Source organism: Rattus norvegicus, chromosome 18 (genome assembly GCF_021556685.1).
Source record: "Rattus norvegicus strain SHRSP/BbbUtx chromosome 18, alternate assembly SHRSP_T2T, whole genome shotgun sequence".
NCBI lineage: Eukaryota > Metazoa > Chordata > Mammalia > Rodentia > Muridae > Rattus > Rattus norvegicus.
In genome coordinates this window covers 8,063,687-8,084,620 of record NC_141551.1, presented here as the reverse complement: position 1 = coordinate 8,084,620, position 20,934 = coordinate 8,063,687, and the positions used below count along the sequence as shown (strand labels likewise).

Here is a 20,934-nt window from a genome sequence, read left to right as displayed (position 1 = left end):
ATATATTGTGTTAAGTAAATCAGGAGGAAAATATCTCTAAAAAGGATTGAAAAGCAGTAATAAAATTTACGCTGTGCTATGTGTTTAGTAACCTAGAAATACTCTTAAGTAACCAACAGCATCAGAGATTACAGGGAAACTGTAGACTACGGTGGGAGAATTCCAGTTTAAAAGGAATGGTGCAGCACAATATGGCATTGCCTTTTAAAGAGCTGCAGCAGATGTTTGCTGGGAGAAAACATTAGAAAGACAGTCAGGCCCGAGTACATTAGTGACTGTATGTGTATGTGGAGAATAGCAACATACAGTTTCTCAAAGATGACTGCTGATGCTGTCCCCTGGGACTATGGTGAGGAATGCCTTAAACATGCATGCATTTTTCACGTCTCTCTGAAAGGCCTTAAACTTTAAAAATTTATGCGTAAATTCCCTGTGTACCTGTAATTTCCCAGATCATTTCTCGTTCTCTCCACATTCATATACTGACCCTGCTGTATCTAAGAAAAGGATATTTTAGATCTGGACACAGCTGGCTCTGAACCAGGCTTGGTCCACAAAGAGCAGTGTGGTTATCACAAAGCCCAGTTTCTCGGTCCTCCAGTGCTCTGGATGTGGATCAAATCAGTTCAAAGCTGTGTACTAAGCACTGGGCCTGGCCTCGAGGATAGGAGGCTACCTCTCCCCTCAAACTGTGGGTATCTCCGTCTTGAGAGGGGAACCATAGCAGCTTTTGCATGGCTGTCTTCAGAATGCTCTTGCGACTGTGACACACATGTACATGGTGACCACATGTAACAGATCCTTAAATGCCCTCTGCCCTCTGGTTGCATTTGCAGCTGAGGGCACATGCAGTTGACATCAATGGCAATCAAGTGGAGAACCCCATTGACATCGTCATCAATGTCATCGACATGAATGATAACAGACCTGAGTTTCTGCACCAGGTTTGGAATGGGTCTGTTCCAGAGGGATCAAAGCCTGGTGAGTTAGAATGGTACTGTGGTCATGACTTAAGAAATGTTATACGAGAGCTGTTGAAGTAGCCCGGCTGGTAGAATGTTTGCTTAGCAAACACACGGTCCTGGGTTTGATCTGTAACACTGCATAAGAAGTGGGACTGAGCATGGTGACCCACACCTACCATGCATGTCGGGAAGAAGAAGCAGAAACTCAGGGTTCTCCTCAGCTACATATTGGATTCAAGGCCCACCTGTGCTATCAAATATACTTGCTCAAAAAGAAAAAAAATGTTTTTAACTGACATAGCAGTAAGAAAAGGAAAGTCTTGTATGACATATAGCTGTAAGGAAAGATCCTGTATGCCTTTTAATTTATTTGAGACAAAGGGAGTAACTCAGGGAAAAAAACTGATCGAAAACTGAAAACAACAAAATAACTTCACATCCACATGATTTTCACCATGTTTGAAAACCAAGAGGCCATGGAATCTAGAGTCGTCTTCCCTTGCTTTGTAGCTGACATAGTGAGGGAGCCGCTTGAGAGAGGCTGGCGTGTACAGAGCACCAACTCCCTTACAGGAGGCAGAGAAACAGCAGAATCCCAACAGTAAAGCTGCTTGGTGTTTCTGTTACCAGGCAGTGAAGCCCCCAGCACGGCAGGACTGGTGACAGCTGTGGCACGCTGGGTATTTACTTCTAGAGTGCCACATGTCCTCCACGGTCGCCTTTCAGCCCGCAGAAGGAAGTGGCCTGGCCTTGAGGCAGCACTTGCAGAAAGCCTCTCGCCTTTGTGAAGTGGTGTTTGACTGGCAGTTCAGATCCTTGTACTAAAAACATTCCAGTCACAGAATAGCCAGGCCAGCGAGACCTATTTAATCTGAAAACCTACTAAACCAGGCACTCAGTAAGGGGATGAAAAAGCAAATGTTTGGCCAGCTGGTCAGATTTAATGTTTTGAGATATTCAACTATTCTGTTTCATAAAAAATCAGTATTTAAGACTGCACTTCATAGGACCTTGAGCCTCTCCACCAATATCTATAGCTCTCTGGTGTACCAGCTGATCTGTGGGTAGAAGCAACTGTGCCTTAAACCCTTGGCCCCATGTATCCTCATAGAGAAAGAAAGGAATGTGTGGACTCTGTCCTCTATGGCTCCTTCAGACACTGTCAGACAGGATGACCTCCAGTCTTACACATTTAAAATCCAGTAAAACGAGATAGATCCTTACTAAAATGGATCTTGTATGGACTCTGGAGATGGCTCGGGAGTTTTACACACTTGCTACCAAGCCTGAAGGTCCTGAGTTAATTAAGCCTTGGGAATCATTTGGTAGAAAGAGAAAGCTGATTCCTGTACACAAGCTGTCCTCTGATCTTTACATGCATACTGTGATGTGCGTGTGCGCATGTAAACATGTAAACACACACACATACACACGCGTACACACACAAACACACTCACATACACACACACACGCACACACACAAACACACACATACACACGCATACACACACAAACACACACACATTCACATACACACTTACACACACAAACACACACACACAATAGAATATATCTCGTGCAAATATCCTACAATATAAACAGACTTTGGGCATTTCGACTACAGATGTTTTGCAATTAAGTATCATTTTCCCGTGTGTTTCCCGTGTGTTTGGTTGTTTCAAACCTCACATAATCCACTGCTTTAGAGACCTTATTAGAAATAAGCCATTCAGGCTGTATTTACTGTGTATGTGACCATGAGTTTCCAGTTAGGCGTCTCATGAATGAAAGCCTCTGAGTAGCCACTGTGAGGACCGCTGTACTTCCTGTGCTTTGGAAGCGCTCTGCTGGGCAGGGCTTGACTAGGACATCCCTCTTGACTTAAACTGTGCCATAAGCATTTTAACTCCAGGTTCTGGAACCAGACGTTGTTTTTGAACAATCAGTTCATGTTGCAATGTTAGCTTACCAGGAGCTGTATGATCCACTCTGCCCTGGCTCTGGGCACAGTGGTAGCAAGAGAGTTCCTGCCCTGTGGGAGCATCAGATCCAATAGGGGGAGAGAGAAAGGGAAAGCCAGTGAGCTACCATCTAGGATATCGAGTTTCCAAAGTGAGTAATGGTGGAGACGCTGCTTGATGAGCTGAAATGTCCTGCTGACAGGGACAAGTTCTGAAAAGACATTTGAATAGTACAACTAAGCCATGGCCAGTTCTAGGGTGCAGGGTAAGTGAGGTCTTCCTTCAGTTCTAAAGTAAATCAGGCTCTGGGTTTCTTAGAAGACAGAGACAGAACATTTTCTGATTCGGTTCTAAATAGATCTTACAAACAAGTCTAAATGGTGACTGTACTTCTGGGCGGAGTGCTTTCCAGATTTACTATCTAAAATACCCAGTGGGTTGAAATCTCCAGGCCAGGGACAGTCTCCTTTTCATCTTTGAGGCAGTGGTGGTACCCAGAGTCAAGTGTCTGCCCAGTGTAGCAGAACAGTTCTGCCTAGCATGCTTCTCTCTCAGCCAGGGCAATGAATGGAGTGAGCCCTGTCCTTTACACAGCTCCCTTTCAGAAACTGACTTGGGCATTGGAGAAAACCCCCCTTGAAAGCCCCATGAAATGCTACTACGGAACAAGAGAAGGTCTGGTAGTCATCAAATACGTTTGCAATAGCATCTGAGTTTCTTGTCTTTTGCATTTATGTAAACTTAAAGTTGGCTATGGAGCCCTTTGAAGATCACGGAGTAGATTTGTTTTCTAAGTGTGGGAAAGTTGAGTCTGTAAGTATGTGTACTTTATAATTTCTTTTTATACTTTGATTATGTTTATTATGATGACGTGTACAGGCTTGACCCGAAGGCCAGTGTGCAGCACTCTCTAAGTCAGCCCCTAGTATTTTTCGGTCAGGATCTTTCATAGGAACCAGTTAGGGTAGGCTGGCCTGACTGGGCAGTGAGTCCCAAGAATCTTCCTGTGTCCATCTGCACCGAAATTACAAGTGCACCCCTTCCATAACTGGACTTTTTTCCTTTCACATGGTTCTGGGCATTGTCTCTGGCCTTTAAGGCTTGCCCGGCAAACATTTCACTGACTGGCCTCTATCTACACTGCCATGGTTGAACGTTTTAAAGAAACATTTTTGTATGAAGGACTGAAAATGGTTTTGTTATGAAAAAGTGAAAATGAGACATGCTAACATACTAAGGATGCCTGGTCTTAGGGGCCCGGAAGTGACAGATGATCATGTGACTTCTCTGTTCACTCTCTAGGGACGTATGTGATGACTGTCACTGCCATTGATGCAGATGACCCAAATGCCCTGAATGGGATGCTGAGGTACAGGATCCTCTCCCAGGCACCCAGCACCCCTTCTCCCAACATGTTTACAATCAACAACGAGACCGGGGACATCATCACTGTGGCAGCTGGTCTGGACCGAGAGGTGAGCAGACCCAGAGCTGTCCTGAGAGGCAAGCCAGTGGCGGATTGAATCTCCCAATCATGCTAATTTCCATTCTAGTCAGGGGTTTTCAGAGAACTTCATGTTGTAAATGAGGTGTGTGTGTGTGTCTGTCTGTGTGTCTGTGTGTCTGTGTGTCTGTGTGTGTGGTATTAATTAATGTTACCCTCAGTGATATTAGACTAAGTTAAGCCAATGTTCTCTTGTTTGCAATTTTTGAAGTTTGTAAGAGTGCTCCTATTTTTCTTCATAGTCAATTGTTTTTGTGGGGAACTAAGTTAGACATCATAGTCAAGTAATATGCATCCAAATGCATTTTTATGATACCAAAAATACCGTGTATGTGATTGGGTCTTTGGGGCTTCTGTGAATTGCATGATGGGTATTGTGCAAGAAAATTATCATCTTTATTAGAAGTTACTCCTGAACTCTAAGAGAATTTACTTTCCAGTTCTGAAGGCTGGTACTGTGTTAATTCCTCTGTTGGGCACACTTCTGGAATACTATTTTGTTGAAGCTACAACATTGATGACACTAAACACCACCACATAGTCTAACCATGCAGGTTTGGAAAGGTGCCAGGTGGATGTGTGGAGCTGAGGACTGTTGTTGTTTGCTGGTGAGGTCCCATCTCAAAGGCCCTTTGAGCCTGTTTGTCTTGACAAGGAACCTTCCCATTCTCCGGCCTCCCTGTGCCTTCTCCCGGCATCTGTCAGAGACATCCTGTGAAATCCTTTTTCTGTTCTGTGTCTTGGCAGATGTCTTTCAGCTTCTAGATAATCATTGTTTGCATGAATTCGTTTAAGGTGTCAACACCTAGAGATTGTGGTTTGCAACTTTCAGGCTGAGCCAGCTTCTGCAGTAACAGAACCTCAGATTATGTCAAGTAAAAACATTATATGCACCATGATATATATTATTGACAGGGAATTGAGAAGTTGGTTTTTAATGTTCTCTCTACTGCAGTAATGTGCATGTGAATTGAAGACAAGATTGCTATCATAATTAGTTATATACACAAACTTGTTCTAGAACCATCATAACCAAGTAACAGAACCAGTCAGGAAAAATGTTCAGAAATCCAAAGATGAATTTAGTTTTTGCTGTACATTTAAAATTCAGCAGGATGGAGAAACAGCCCAGTGGGTAAATGTGTTCACTGTGCTAGCATGAGGACCTGATTTGGAATCCCTCAAATCTACATCGAAAGCTGGTCATTGCAAGGTGTCTGTAAATTCAGCACTCTGCAGGGCCAGAGACCAGAGTCACTAGGGCTGCCTGGTAGCCAGCCTAGCTCCAAGTTCTGTGATAGAGACCATGTTTCAATATTTAAGATAGAGAGTGATAGAACAGGACACTTGGCATTCTCCTGTGATCTAGACAGGGATATACATCTGCAGTCACACATGGATACACCACACATACATGACAAAGCAAAAGAAAGACAGCTCAACATAGTCTGAGTCTTCCCATCTCTTCTGCTATAATAGAAAACACTATCTGACACACCCATAAATTCAATATGAATACCATATGTTGGATGAGATTATGGAGTATTTTTCAATAGTCTCTCTCCAGGGTAAGGTTGAGTATATCAAGAAAATTTAATGCAGGTTGCAACTGTAATATTTCTCCTTTCACACAAGAGTTTTGTGCGATATGGAATTAAGGGCTTCACAAAGTTTCTCGCTAAGATTCCTCTTGCTTTTAGCCTGGCTGCTTCATGACAAGAGAGAGGCATAAAGAATTAACAACAGTTTTCCCTATGCAGACCCACCACGTTTAAAAATCAGAGAGGCTATATTTAGCCTGCAGGATAAAAGCTTGAAGTGGGGTATAATTGTAGTTAAGTGTATCCTGCAGTTCACGGGGAACCATCCACCACCCTTGATAACACTAATGCAGAAATAGATGGGAAGCTATGGGAGCATGGGTTAGATATGATATGAGGAATCACTTCTTGACAGTGGAATTATTAAAAATCAACAATGAGTTACCATTGGAAATTATAGAAAGCCTTCCATTTTCTGAAAGTCATTTCAGCAAGAAAAAAAATACATCTATCTTGGATAGTTTATGGTAATTCTGCCTGAGGCCGGGCTTAAATTACTTTGACTTTTTATGCAGCCTTGAATCCCTTTATTTCTATTAAAATTCACGGTTTCCTTTTTGTAGAAAGTAATTTTCACTATCATTCTTTCAGGATGTATGACACCTTTCAGTGCTGCAGTCTCTAACAGTTGAAACGCTTACCAGAGTCACCTTTTAATCTTTCTTTAATCTGCAGTTTTAAAAAATGTCTGTTCTTTAAGGTCTTGAAATCTAAAGCCATCGATCCCTCCCCACCCCCATCGGTTTGGGGATTTTTTTTTTAAATGCACTCCTGACTCTTTGCTACATTGCTTGTTAGTGCTATTCCTAACTTTTAACCGTCTCTGGTTTTTTTGTTTGTTTGTTTGTTTTTTGTTTTTTGTTTTTTCACTTTATTTCTAATCACTGCCTTCTTAGGGTTACCAGTAGCACTTAGTTTTCTCAGTTCTATGGCAAAATAGTTGGAAGAAGCAGTTTAAGGAAGTGAGAGTTCACTTTGGTTCATAGTGCCAGGGATGCTACAACTTATCATGGTGAAGAAAGTATGGTGCCAGGAAGCAGAGGGGGAAAGGGATCCATGCTAGAAAGCCATGAGTCCAGTGACCTATTGCCTCTACATCTTAAGTGTCCCCAATCTTCCTGAACACTGCTACCAGCTGGGGACCAGTTGTTCAAACACGTGAGCTGATAGGAAGTACTTCACATTACAACCATACCGCCTCCCACAGTTTCTCTGCTGGGTTTGAATCTGGGGTTCTATTTGGTGTGAGCTGTTGGACCTTCTTTAACCGATAACCCTGGGCCTCCACGTCTATAACATTGATCTCGTGAGAGACTTGGCAGGATACTGTAGTAGTTTAAGGAACAGAGGGTGGCAAAGTGCATGGAGCATTCAGTAAATGTGCTGCTCAATAAATCCTCGAAGCCATTTTCCCCACCGGCATAATTGGCAGCCTCTTTTTTTTTGATCAAGCATTGTCCATTATTTTTTGTTCTACAGCATTGTTTTCCTGGCACGGAAAGACCAATGTTTGCTGTTTCTTAGGTCAGATACTTCTTATCCTTGTGCCTTCAGGTCCTTGTTGGTCCTGACATGGGATCTCCTCCTCGCTGTGGAGTTCACTTCTCACTTCCCTTCAGTCCCCTTCGTAATCTGCAAGGTGCTAAGTCTCCTCAATGCGAAATGGCTAATCTCGCCTCCCGGAACCAAGGCAGGGGTCTTTATCTTGGCGTCTCAGACCCTCAATTCCTCCTTCACCCTTCATTTAAACCCTCCAGAATCCCTTGCTTTCCAACTCGGAATAAGGATGGCGTCGCTCATACAACCGCTTGCAATTCCTTGCAAAGATAGTCTTCTGTGCTCTTCCCGTGTGTGCATACATGTAGAGAGACAGGTGCAAACAGAAACGGAAGTAGGAAAAGACACAAAGGTTAGACACGGCCATGGAAATGTGTTTAGGGCCACATTCCTGAAGACCTAAAGCAGTTCTACCTCAAGAAACTTCAGAAGCCCTTCAACAGTTGGCTTTCACCTGTCTGACCCAAAACAAAAGAAAGGCTATTATTCAAGACCAAGCTTTCTCAACCAGGCAGAGTGTACAGACGCTTTGAACTAGTTCTTGATGCAGGCTCTGTCCTGTGCATGTTCCACAGAATCCCTGGCCAGAGCCCATTGTATGCCAGCCATACTTGCTAAGGTGTTACATTGTAGAGGATATTCTCGTTGGGCACTGTCAACCTGGTGGAGAATTTCTGGGGTAGACAGAGGATTTGACATGGAAGTGGAACAGGCCTTGATGACACTGAATATAAATACAGAAAGTGGGGGAGGAGGGCATGATCATGGTAGCTTTGCTAAAAATGCGCAAGTCGGTGAGAGACAGGGTTAGAAATAAACAAAGTTTTTCTAAAAAGCCTTTATCAGCTGGATCTCTGAGGGAGGAGTTTGGATCTTGCATCCCGTGTAGCACTTCGAGTCCTCCCAGAGATTTGAACAGTCACACATCAGCGCCAGGCAAGCATGAGTAAATAAGCCAGGCCCTCTGGATGGTTCAGTCGCTGAAATCATAATAGGCTAGCACATCTTAGCAGAGCAAGACCATTTTCCAGCATGACGTTTAGACATGGCGGCCATGTTATTTACCAAGTGGGTACTTTTGTTTCCGCAAACACTGTAGTTATTGTAGTTGAGACAAGGTCTTACTCTACAGTCCAGACTGGCCTGGAATTCATTTTATAGCCCAGATTGGTCTGGAACTGATAATAATCCTCCTGTCTCAAGCTTCCAAAGCCAGGGATGGCAGGAATATACCACAACACCCAACAAAATGTTCTTGTGAAGCTTAAAGATTATTAATATTAGCCTGAAGGAATAGGAAATTTCAAAGATTATCAATGGACCCCAACATCTCAGCTCAATCCAAAATTGTATCTACTGTGCTTGTACAATTTTAAGTATCTTTTTATTGAATAGACATTAGAAAATACCGCATGTCCGTATAACATTATTAAAAATAAAACTTGAGTTTTCATTGTTCATAGAACTGCAGTAGCTACACAAATGACATAAATCATCTTATCTCATTTTAAAATGTCACTTAATATTCCGTGCATGAGTGATTTGCATGCATGCATGTCTGCATACCACATAAATGCCTGGTACCTCGGAGACAAGAAGAGGGAGTCAGATACCTGGGGACTAGAGTTACACGCAACTGTGATCCACCATGTGGGTGTGGGGATTTGAACCCCGGTTCTTTGGAAAAGAAGCCAGTGCTGCTTGCCTGCTGAACTGTCTGTCAGCCCCATCATACATTTTTATTTCTGTAGTTTTCAGATGGGAAGCTGATCAAATGTCCCCCTGAGTTTTCTCAGTAACCATGAGAAGAGGAAAGTGAATGACCAACTATCAGATTTATCTTTTAATTAAAATAAATATCATTTCTCCTTCCCTTTCCTTCCTCTAAGCCCCCACTTCTTCCCACCTCACTACTCAAATTGATGATCTCTTTCCTTAATTGTTATTGACACGTACATGCACCCACCATACTAAGTCCATTACTGTTCCTTGTGTGTATATATGATTTCAGGGTTGACCACCTTGAATTGGATAACCAATTAAAGAGCTCATCCCTGGGAGTGACTAATTCTGTCTAGCAGCCATCTGTTGTCTACAGTTAAAGGGGTCAGACCCTGAGATTTTCTCCAAAGCCATAGGCTTGAGAAGGAACGCCAGTGGGGAAGCATACAGCCCACTCTGGGCCGCAGTAAAATGTTGGGGATTGCAAAAATCTTAAAATGGCTCATCCTGCGCTGCATATTTGCAGGGTTTTTTTTTTAATTAAAATGTATGATATATTTTCTTTTAGGAAGAAATAAAGGAACTAACCTAAGTATCTGCTAGAGATTGGCATTCAGTCCACCGACAGAGCTTAAACTCTGGTCTGTGAGGTTGGCTTTCCATCCCACTTCTCTCTGCTCCTTGCCCTTCCCTCTAATGACTACATCAAAAGCCACAATTTGTGCCTCTCCCTCCAAGCTGCAGGACTCCGGGAAGAGTGGCCGTTTATAATGTCGGCTATATTTAGAACCAGGGGAGCTGCGCTTGGCGGTGACACTTGTTTTGTTTGGTGTGAAGAAAAGAGTTTTGTTGTTCAGAATGGTTTAGCATTTAAGAATATGATCCTTTTTATTCTGTGCCAGTTTTCGTGGGGATTCCAAATGACCTTAGGTAGTGCTTAGGTTTCCCACAAATAAAATGCTGTCAGCCAGCAGTATAGACTTCTAAGATAATCTCAACCTTTTCATTAAACATTCATTATAGCTTCCTCTGGCTCCCTGTTAAAATTCCCAATCTGTACTTTTCAAGTATTGTGTGCTTGCCTGATAAAAGTCACCTCCATGTACATGTGTCCTGTCTATATCTGTGGTAGGGTGCTGCTCAAAACAACAGAGAGCGTGTATTATAGCTCAGTGCTGATCCAGGCATTACGTACCTGTTCTATTAAACACCTGTTGTGTCTAGGGCTAATAATGTAAATGTATACTTTTCAATTAAAATTATTTAAGGTATGTTTTATTTATTTATTTTATGTGTATGAATGTTTCGCCTATATGATATTATGTATACCTTGTACATGCCTGAAACCCACAAAAGTCAAAAGACGACATCCAAATTGGAGTTAGAGATGTTTGCTGGCCAACCTGTGGACTCCAAACCCCAGCGCTCTGCGAGGAAAATAAGTATTCTTAACCGCTAAGCCATCTTGCCAGCCCTGGATTTTAATGTTTTAAAGACTATATATTGTTCTTATATAATTTTTGAACAATTGGTACTAATGAGGAATGGGGGAAATATTGTTATCAGCTAATTATAAAAGACAGACTATATATAATAATAGAGTATATCATGCATATATATCTCTCTATATATATAATATTAAGGGAAGGCAGACATACTCTATCAATTTGTGAATTGCATATGCTTCCTCTTTCCTTGGCTTCCTCATTACCTTTACTGTCCTAACCTGTCTGGAAATTAATATATGAGATGCCAAAAATGCTTGAATACTTATTGGCAATCTTGTGGCAAAAGAGAACGGTAGAAACCAGATGGAGGCTTCGGCTCAGCCATGAATTTCACACATCTGCGATGTGTTTGGTGCATTCCTTCTCGAGAGTCAGAGTGAATATACACAGTTAAATCTCCCCAGACAAGGACCAGACCTGTGCTTCCTGAGTTAAAGTAAACTCCATGTGGGAAATTGCAAGTCATGTTAATCAGAATGAAGGATGCTGTGCTCTCTGTGGGTAATAAAGAGCCCTTTGCAGAACAACTGTTATGTCTTCTTGAGGAATTAGCATCATTTAACTTGTTATCTTTATGTCTTTTTAGAAAGTGCAACAGTATACGTTAATAATTCAAGCCACTGACATGGAAGGCAATCCCACTTACGGCCTTTCAAACACAGCCACAGCCGTCATCACAGTGACAGATGTCAATGACAATCCTCCAGAGTTTACTGCCATGACCGTGAGTACAACTTGTCACTCAAAGAGCTCCAGCGCTGTGGGTCTATTTGGAAGAAGTTTTGATATGAATTATAAATGCATTAAATAGAAATAAATAATTCAAAATTGTATCTTCTGTGCTTGTATAATAATCACTATCTCCCCCTGATAGTGGAGTGGCCATTGACTCAGAAGTTTCTATAGTGTGGGCTTTAAAATGGGCATCTGAGTACTGTAGATCCTCATCCCCTCCCCGCCCCGTTACTGTTGCAGAAGTTAAAATACTCGGCCTGCAACAAATACTTGGTGCAGTGGTAACGGAATTCTTCCAGTGTTTCAGAGCCCGAAGTCTATGCCTGATTTGTGCTACTCTTCCAGCGAGCGAGTATTTACCTAGATCCTGAGTCAAGTTATATCCGCTGTATAAGTCTTTTCTCTAGACCTCACGTTAATCACACTGATATTCACAAATGGATGCTAGTTTTAATACTAATGAAACTGCAGCACAAATGTGAAAAAAAAAATACTGGGTGGCTAAAAAAAAAAAAATGTGCCAGCATCTTTTCTCTTTCGTCAGACATAAACTGGGTAATTACCAGCGTTCCCTATCTCCTTGTTTAGTGTAGATCATAAAACTTTAACGGCGCAGTAAAATCAGGGTGGTGTGGTCATCCAGCAGCTTGTCCTTCAGTGGGCCGAATCTCAGACTGAGGTTCCTCTTTCCTGCAGTTCTACGGAGAAGTCCCTGAGAACAGAGTGGATGTCATTGTAGCCAACCTGACTGTCACCGACAAGGACCAGCCCCACACACCAGCCTGGAATGCGGCATACAGAATCAGTGGTGGAGACCCCACGGGAAGGTTTGCCATCCTGACAGACCCCAACAGCAATGATGGGCTAGTCACAGTGGTAAAAGTAAGTGTCCTTTGGACCACACTCCTCAGACAGCTACCCAGCAGGCACCAGCCTGTGCCCTCTCTCATTACTTCGCTGTAGAATCTTGGGACCTTTTCTTCTTTTAAATACCTCCAAGTCTGGAATTCCTGACTACTTAGTGGATTATGTGTTAATGTTTAATTTATGTTCGGACTGAGGACAACATAAATTCTGTCCCATTATCACAATTAAAATCAATCTGGACAGATTTACCATTCTGAAGACATGGTGTCCTTAGCAAAGTTAAGTGACTATAGCTGATACATTAGTGGCCTTTCACATCCTGAGGGGTTGGCCGTCAGTTGATTGTTGGAGTGCTTGTCTAGCAAACACCAGGTTCTCAGTTCAATCCCTGTTAGGGCAGTGGGAGGAGTAAGGGGGTGAGGAGGGATACCATGCTTACTCTTGTGGCGTTTGGGCAGAGAGTAAATGAATAAAAAGACAGAAGAAAAATCGCAGAAGTAAAATGGAACAAGGGGTAATGTTAATGTTTAATTGTAATTAAAAAAAAAAAAAACAGAACATGATGGCAGGCCCAAAAAGGAATCTCTTCGATAGTAACAAACACATAGTTGTAAAAGCCTTTTAGGTGAACATCCCTTCCACAGAAACACTTGATGACGTGAACCCACCTGTTTGCCATAGAGAGCAATCGTCATGGAAAGTTCTCCTGTTCAGGAATGAGAATCTGAGTGCATGTGAGGGGGAAGACATGGGGACTGGTAGTCTGGACACGTGGCAAATAGGAAACCATGGTGCCAGCCCAGAACTACGCTCTGTGTTTGCATCTCAGCTCTGCCCTGCAAGGCTATGTGGCCATCTCGCTTACTCAGCCTTGGTGGGAGGAGGGTTGAGTGCAGCCTCCAAGTGCTTGTGCGTTTGCGAAGGACAAGTGAGGTGGATGCACACGATACAGGCCTCAATCTGCACAGACATCTCTGACACGTAAATGTACATCAGGGACATTTCAGGCATTCCCCAGACCACAGCCTAACCAGCTCCCTTCCTGTCTTGTTTAAAGTATTTGAGGTGGGCATGCAGAATTCCGAGTCCTTGAATAATGAAACTGCAGTGTATTGGATGACTTGGAGATACCTGGGGTAGGATGCTGCTGTTTTGTGTGAATTACGTAGCTTTCTCGTGAGCTTCTGCTCTCGGTCATTCTTAGCCTACCAACAGCCACGAGGGAACAGCCTCTGACCTTCCCTGCTACTACCAAACACACTGTACTCCACTCCCCAGGGGCCAAGGGAGAGTCAGAGTGAAATTCCTGCAGAGTTCTAGTGGCAGCTGGGTTCAGTGAGACTCTAATGGTTAATATGCACACAAAGGGTTATGTGTGCGTTGTAATAATCATTTAGAGTGTTTTCCCATGGGAGTGTTAAAAACCTGCAGGATATTCTGAATTATTATGGAAGACAGCCAGATTTTTAGTTTGCTATGCAAAGAGGGAAAATAAAAGCTACCCATAAAACCCTTGTTTTAAGGGCAGCGTGTATAAACGCACTTCACTCCACAATGTCTATTTTAATTTATGAAAGATACTTTTTTTTACATTGAATGGTCGGTTGTTTTGGAGGTGGAGAGGTGTGAATGCCAAGATACATGTATGGGATGTCAGAGGACAACTTGGGAGAATCAGCCGTTTCCATCATGGTTCCATGGTATCTAATTCAGGCCAGTCAGGCTTGGTGATGAGCGTTCCTGCCTGCTGAGCCATCTCACCAGCCCAGAAAGACACTTAAGCTATCCAGCCACAGTTTGAAAAGTTGTACAGCATTTTTCAATTATATAGTATTTTTAACTATATGATATCTTTTTTTCAATTCACTGCTGTCTAGTGAAAGTTGCCCTACTTGAAAGACATGAAAGGTAGTCTTCCGTCGATGTTTGAGCTTATAAAACCTTGTGTTCTCACCTGACCTCAGATTATGTACTAGTTTTGGTTTCCGGTGTTGATTAAAAAAAAATTAAGTTTCTACAGACATCTAAATAAATGGCCCCATGCAACAATCACATGCAATTTTGGAGGAACATAAATCTCTCTGTCAGGGTGTTTCAGTGAGACAGTCCTGCATACTTCCCAGAAATTACAGAAGAACTTTTTGCTAACTGAAGTGCAAAAGTTAATGTTTTGGAAACGAGACACAGAGACAGATGAACGGCACAACGAAATATTCTTACTTCTGCAAAAGCATGGTTTCCATTTTTCTTTTTCAGCCAATTGACTTTGAAACGAATAGGATGTTTGTCCTCACTGTTGCTGCAGAAAACCAAGTGCCATTAGCTAAGGGGATCCAGCACCCACCTCAGTCGACAGCCACGGTGTCTGTGACAGTTATTGATGTCAATGAAAATCCTTATTTTGCCCCAAATCCTAAAATCATTCGCCAAGAGGAAGGCCTCCACGCAGGTACCATGCTGACCACTCTCACTGCTCAGGACCCCGATCGATATATGCAACAGAATATCAGGTATGAAACACTGCTGTGCTGTCATCATTCGATTCTCTTCTGTGTCCCACGTAGAAATTACTAAATGTACCTTGTAGGAAATATCTATTACGACCAAAGTCATTATTAGAATATAGAATGATTTTACTTTTTACTTCTTACTTTTGAAATAGTGTTCTTTACTCTAGGAATTTCATGCACAGATTCACATGCATCCCTAGGCCCTTCCCCTCCCCCTCCTCCCAGTTTCTCCTATTGCATTTCCTTCCCACTTTCACGTTTCATAACCACTCTGTTTTATAACCACTGGGTCCAGTTTGCTTTCTCTGTACATGCATGGCTATAGAGCCATCCACTGCAGCATGAGATGCCTACCTGGAGAGCTGCATTCCTAAAGAAAACTCACGATTGAAGTCTTACAGAAAATACTTTTTATTTTTTGAGATTAAAAAAAAAGCTACAAAAATAGGTTTCTTCAGTCCTCAGCACCCATGGAAAGATCAAATGGAGACATACATGTTTCCTGAAATAATTTTAGATTCTCTGGTGTATTTCCTTCGTAGGGCATCCATGACTTTATTAGGTTAAAAATACAAGACTGCATCTATTCATATGTTAGTAGAAGGAAAATCTTCCTTCTACTGTTCTGTCTTTTTCGTTAAAAATATCAATTATTTAGCCTACACTTTTGTATCAAACACTTAAAAAAGCAACACAGTGAATTAACAGGGAAGCTTCAGGAAATTACAAGCTCTCTCTTCTCCACACGTCCAGCCTAATGAGAACATATGCCAGACCAAAATGGGCCAACGGATGCTGTTCACCCCATACCTGTACAGCAAACCTATAAGATGTGTAATACGGTTCCAACCTCAGCAAAACCTAATGTATCCCGAGGTGGGACCGGGTGACTGACAGCTGCTCCATCCAACTGTTCTCTGTAGTGGCTGAAGTTAACTTTAAAATTAACTCATAAGTTGGTTTAAGTGCTTTCAGGATGACTGCTGACAGATGACCACTCCAAGTCCCCAGTCCTCCATACCCAGAAATCAGGACAGTTAAATGGCTAATTGGTAGGCGCATTCAAATCCTGTAGACTTCACCTCTCAAAATAGACCGTAGCGTGTCCGATCTACGTGTTAGTTCTCTGAGTTGTAAAACTTCAGCTCACGTTTTAAGGAGTTGAAAGAAGTGAATGTGCTATTCCAGATGAAAGCCTTGGGGCTCTTTGAAGGACACCATCTGAGGCTTTGCCCCACGTGGAGGATCCTGGTAGGAATGGGGTTTTATGAGATCTCTCCGGTGATGCTTTGTCTCTCCCATGGTAAGGTGGTGAAGCATTAGGAGTGCTTTGTGCTGTGTGTTTTAACTGCTAATTCCCCCCTAGGTTCTGTATGAGAGGGCTCCAGTTCAGAGAGTATATTTGATGCTCGAATTACCCTAGATGCACAGAACACATGAAACTCAAGAAGGATAACCAAAATGCGGATGCTTCACTCCTTCTTTAAAAGGGGAACAAGAATACCCTTGGGAGGGAATAGGGAGGCAAAGTTTAGAACAGAGGCTAAAGGAACACTCATTCAGAGACTGCCCCACATGTGGCCCACACATATACAGCCACCAAACTAGATAAGATGGATGAAGCAAAGAAGTGCAGGCTGACAGGAACCGGATGTAGATCTCTCCTGAGAGACACAGCCAGAATACAGCAAATACATAGGCGAATGCCAGCAGCAAACCACTGAACTGAGAACAGGACCCCCGTTGAAGGAATCAGAGAAAGGACTGAAAGAGCTTGAAGGGGCTTGAGACCCCATATGAACAACAATGCCAAGCAACCAGAGCTTCCAGGGACTAAGCCACTACCTAAGGACTCTACATGGACTGACCCTGGACTCTGACCTCATAGGTAGCAATGAATATCCTAGTAAGATCACCAGTGGAAGGGGAAGCCCTTGGTCCTGCCAAGGTTGGACCCCCAGTGAATGGGATTGTTGGGGGGGGGGGCGGTAATAGGGGGAGGATGGACAGGGGGAGGGGCTAGGAGGATAATGGCCCAGAAACCGGGAAAGGGAATAACAATCGAAATGTAAATAAGAAACACCCAAGTTAATAAAGCTGAAATAAAGAAAAAGAAAAAATATGGAGAGTGTATTTGAGCCCTATTGTCAGTACCCATGTTATGAATTGAAGTAGGCAAGGGCCTGAACTAAGGGTAGCTAAATCTTCCCTCAGCTCACCACAGGGAGACTGTGTACCATGTCTTACCCAGAAAGCTTTGTAGACCACGTTGCTGTGCTTTCGATGCGTACCTCCCGAAATCACTGCCACGGACTTAACATTTCTATCTTAAATTCTGTGTCTGCTTGTCACCTACAGCCATGCAAATCAACGAGGGCTTTGCCTTTTTGTAATTAAACCTGTAAAATTTACAGAGGCTTGATTTGCTAAGTTTCTGGTCAAAAAGTGTTTGAGCTGCTGCACTTTCGTTTTGCAGATACACAAAGTTATCTGACCCTGCCAACTGGCTGAAAATAGACCCTGTGAACGGGCAGATCACCACTATCGCTGTTCTGGACAGAGAGTCGCCAAATGTCAAAAACAACATCTATAATGCTACCTTCCTTGCTTCTGACAATGGTATGTAATTAAATAGATTTGTTGGGTCGTCTTTGTGGGTTAAAGAGAGCAGTACCTTTTGTGCTGATGAAAGGATTAAGACTTTCCACAGTGCTAAAGTACACAGAAAGCAGACCTTTGCTCTCTCAAGGTTCTAAAGCTCTGTTTTGTCTTGAAGCCCCAAATTTTCTTCCCTTGTCCCACTTGCTCTGTGTAAAGTACTTCTCTGCCATCTCTGTGACGTACTCTGTGTGTATGGATGGCTTCTATAGTGGGCTGGCATTGAGATCATGGGCCTCCTTGTTCTCCTGCCCTGACAGACAGACAGATGCCCTGTAAACTAGAGGTGAAGTCTAACTTCAGTGTTCCCAGAATGTGGTGTTATATGTATGTGTGTGTATATATATATACTCTTCATGTGTTTCTTTCTCTAGGCTTTTTCTCTGACGAATTCCTGCAACGTGCTAGAAAACTTATTTTTGTGCATATTCAGAAAATGAATATAAGAGCCTTGTGAAAGGGTTGGTTTTGAAACGTATTTTGACACTTTTTCTTTCCCAATGTGAATATCTGCTGGGTCAGAGTTGGTTGAAATGGATAAGTATGTTCTCTTAAATGTCTAAAATAAGGAGAACATACACAAATGCAAAATGACAGCTTTGCTAGCTCTCACACATGTCCAGCCTCGGCTCTTCTATAGACCAGGATGGCCTCAAACTTGAGACCCATCCCCTCCCTCTGCCTCCCAAGTGCCAGGATAGAAGGCATGCACCACTGCCCGGCAGTCCAGGTCTTCATTCAACTCTGTTAACTTTGTGTTGATTTTGTGGAATAAATGTATAGTGGAATTAATAGCTAATTTCCACTCCTTGAAGAATTGTCCAAATAAAGCTTTTAAAGCAGTGCTTGGCACAAGCTAATATTCACAGAAATATTTCTGTCATTGTTCATACTTCCAAAATGGAATCACAACCATATTTTAAAATATTTTTAGCATTAGACTATGAATGTATTTGCTTGTTGAAAAAATACGAGCTTCAAATTTGTGGTCAAGATGTGCAGTTTTAAAACATTGTGGTGATGAGACCCACTTGCATGAACAGCTATGAAAAAAATTGTGTTTTGCCCCAGATGAGTGCTGTATTTTGTTTCCTCTCTCATATAGGACCTATCTGGGATTCAGTATATATAAATATTTATAAAATGCATATAAACAAACAATGTGTATATAACTGCACACACATAAAGCTTCTTAGGTGTGTGTAGAAACTGCGACACAGCCAGACGAAAAGGTCGGATTTTTCAGGGCTGACGAGAACAGATTTAAGATTAGGCAGAACACCTAGTGTCCAGTTTTGTACATTCTACAGTATGCAGAAAAGCCCATGGCCATGAGCAGTTTGGGGCCCCTCATCTATTTAAACCTTCTTCACAGGAATAGCATGAATTACTGTGCAGAGAGCTTTCCCATCCTTCCTTAGATATGTAGTTGGCTAATCAATGAAACACGGTTTTCCCCTCCAGGGTATGTGTTCCCAAGATGCCTATTTCCTTCTATTTCTTGCCTGTAAATAGTTGCGATGGTTACTGCTGGCTTTGAACTTTCAGAGCTCTCCTCCGTACACTCACATGTGTTGTCATTCCACCCAGAGGCTAGGGTTCATAACCTCATGAGCCCCTGCGCTTCTTTGATATTCTCCACAGTTGCTAGAGGAGTGAGCTATTCATGAGCATGGAGTGATGGGCGCCATAGAGGAGGCATGGAGGGCACCAGCAGCTCAGGGCCATCCCAGGAGGGAAGGAAGATGTGAGCTTGCTCTGTAAATCATCCACTCAGTTACCGAGACAATGAACATTTCCCCATGTGATAGGGACAAGAGGCTTCAAAAAGCATCACCACGTTTGAGGATCAGCTCAGAAGCCGTGGCCCTCAACTATGACTTTTCTCTCCTTTTAGGAATCCCTCCTATGAGTGGAACAGGAACGCTGCAAATCTATTTACTTGATATCAATGACAACGCCCCTCAGGTGTTACCTCAAGAGGCCGAGACTTGTGAAACTCCAGAACCCAATTCAATTAACATCACAGCGCTTGATTATGACATAGACCCCAATGCAGGGCCCTTTGCATTTGACCTTCCCTTATCCCCAGTGACTATTAAAAGAAACTGGACCATCACCCGGCTTAATGGTAAGAGCAGTTTAATTATTTGAATGCATGTATAGTGCAGTAGTTTTGAACCCTGGTATGGAAAATTAATTTTACATGCCTTATAACCTTCTCGTGAAACATATTTTAAATGCTATGTAAGGTATAAATGAGATATTAAAAAGCACTTGAAGCCTAAAATAGCTTTTCACAATACAGCATAATTGTGATTTGTTTAATGGGTTACAGTTAGGAAATACGTTCCGGAAAGTAGTATTTTTTCTTCTTACATCTTATTAGGTGTTGATGTCAGACTTTTCTTTTTCCCCTTTTTCTCCCTTTTCCATGTAGGTGATTTTGCTCAGCTCAATTTAAAGATCAAGTTTTTGGAAGCTGGCATCTATGAAGTTCCCATCGTTATCACAGATTCAGGGAATCCCCCCAAGTCCAATATTTCCATCCTGCGTGTGAAAGTTTGCCAATGTGACTCCAATGGAGACTGCACCGACGTAGACAGGATCGTGGGTGCAGGGCTTGGCACGGGCGCCATCATCGCGATACTTCTGTGTATCATCATCCTGCTGAGTGAGTATTGGTCTCAGAGAGTGCGGTACCTCCTACTTCTAGGAGGCTCAGCAAGGAGCCCTCTCAGAATAACCGAGCAGGTCCCTTACCTGGCTGAGCACCATCCCGTCCATGGGGGACGAGTTTTCAGCCAGCCCCCAGTGTGTTCCCTCTCCTCCCCAACCATGTCCCATGCTGATTGCCGGGATCACACGAAGCCCATTCCACAGAAAAGTGTTAAATAGCCTTAAGTCTGAGCGCTCGCCTTAGGACTTGAGTATCGATTTATGGCACAGAGCTGATGATTTAGGAAGGTAGCTGTGTTGCCTTCTTTCTCCTCCCTGCACATAAAGTGCAGTTAGCAACCTACTCCAGTCATGCAAGGGTCAAGGCATTTGTTTCTGAGAAACTGCACAAAATACTGAGAGATTGCACTCCATACAGAGCACATTTGATAATGGGAATGATTATACAGCTCAATAAATTGTCTGTCTTTAGCATAAGTGCGGATTAAGGAATTTCCTCTCTTTAAGATACTTTGCTGTCTTTGGTTCAGTGGAATGCAGAGAATTAACCACCAGAAAGTACTTTAGGAACCACTTCTAAGCATGCAGGTTAGAAGAATGAACTGCCCGGGCCGAGTTTTATTGTGGAATAGCAGCAGGACCGGTTTATTGTGTGATCACGCTATGC

The 20,934-nt window shown here is 42.7% G+C and overlaps 1 protein-coding gene across 2 annotated transcripts in view; it reads left to right on the top strand.

Annotated features, from left to right (window-relative positions):
• The window catches only part of Cdh2 (cadherin 2), a 220,601-nt gene that overhangs the window by 159,014 nt on the left and 40,653 nt on the right, over positions 1 to 20,934 (top strand). For both annotated transcript variants that reach the window (NM_031333.2, XM_087593546.1), the window contains 8 exon segments: positions 837 to 981; positions 4,229 to 4,401; positions 11,405 to 11,542; positions 12,250 to 12,435; positions 14,677 to 14,930; positions 17,407 to 17,549; positions 19,486 to 19,719; positions 20,029 to 20,262. In NM_031333.2, the coding sequence (NP_112623.2) occupies positions 837 to 981; positions 4,229 to 4,401; positions 11,405 to 11,542; positions 12,250 to 12,435; positions 14,677 to 14,930; positions 17,407 to 17,549; positions 19,486 to 19,719; positions 20,029 to 20,262 (1,507 nt within the window).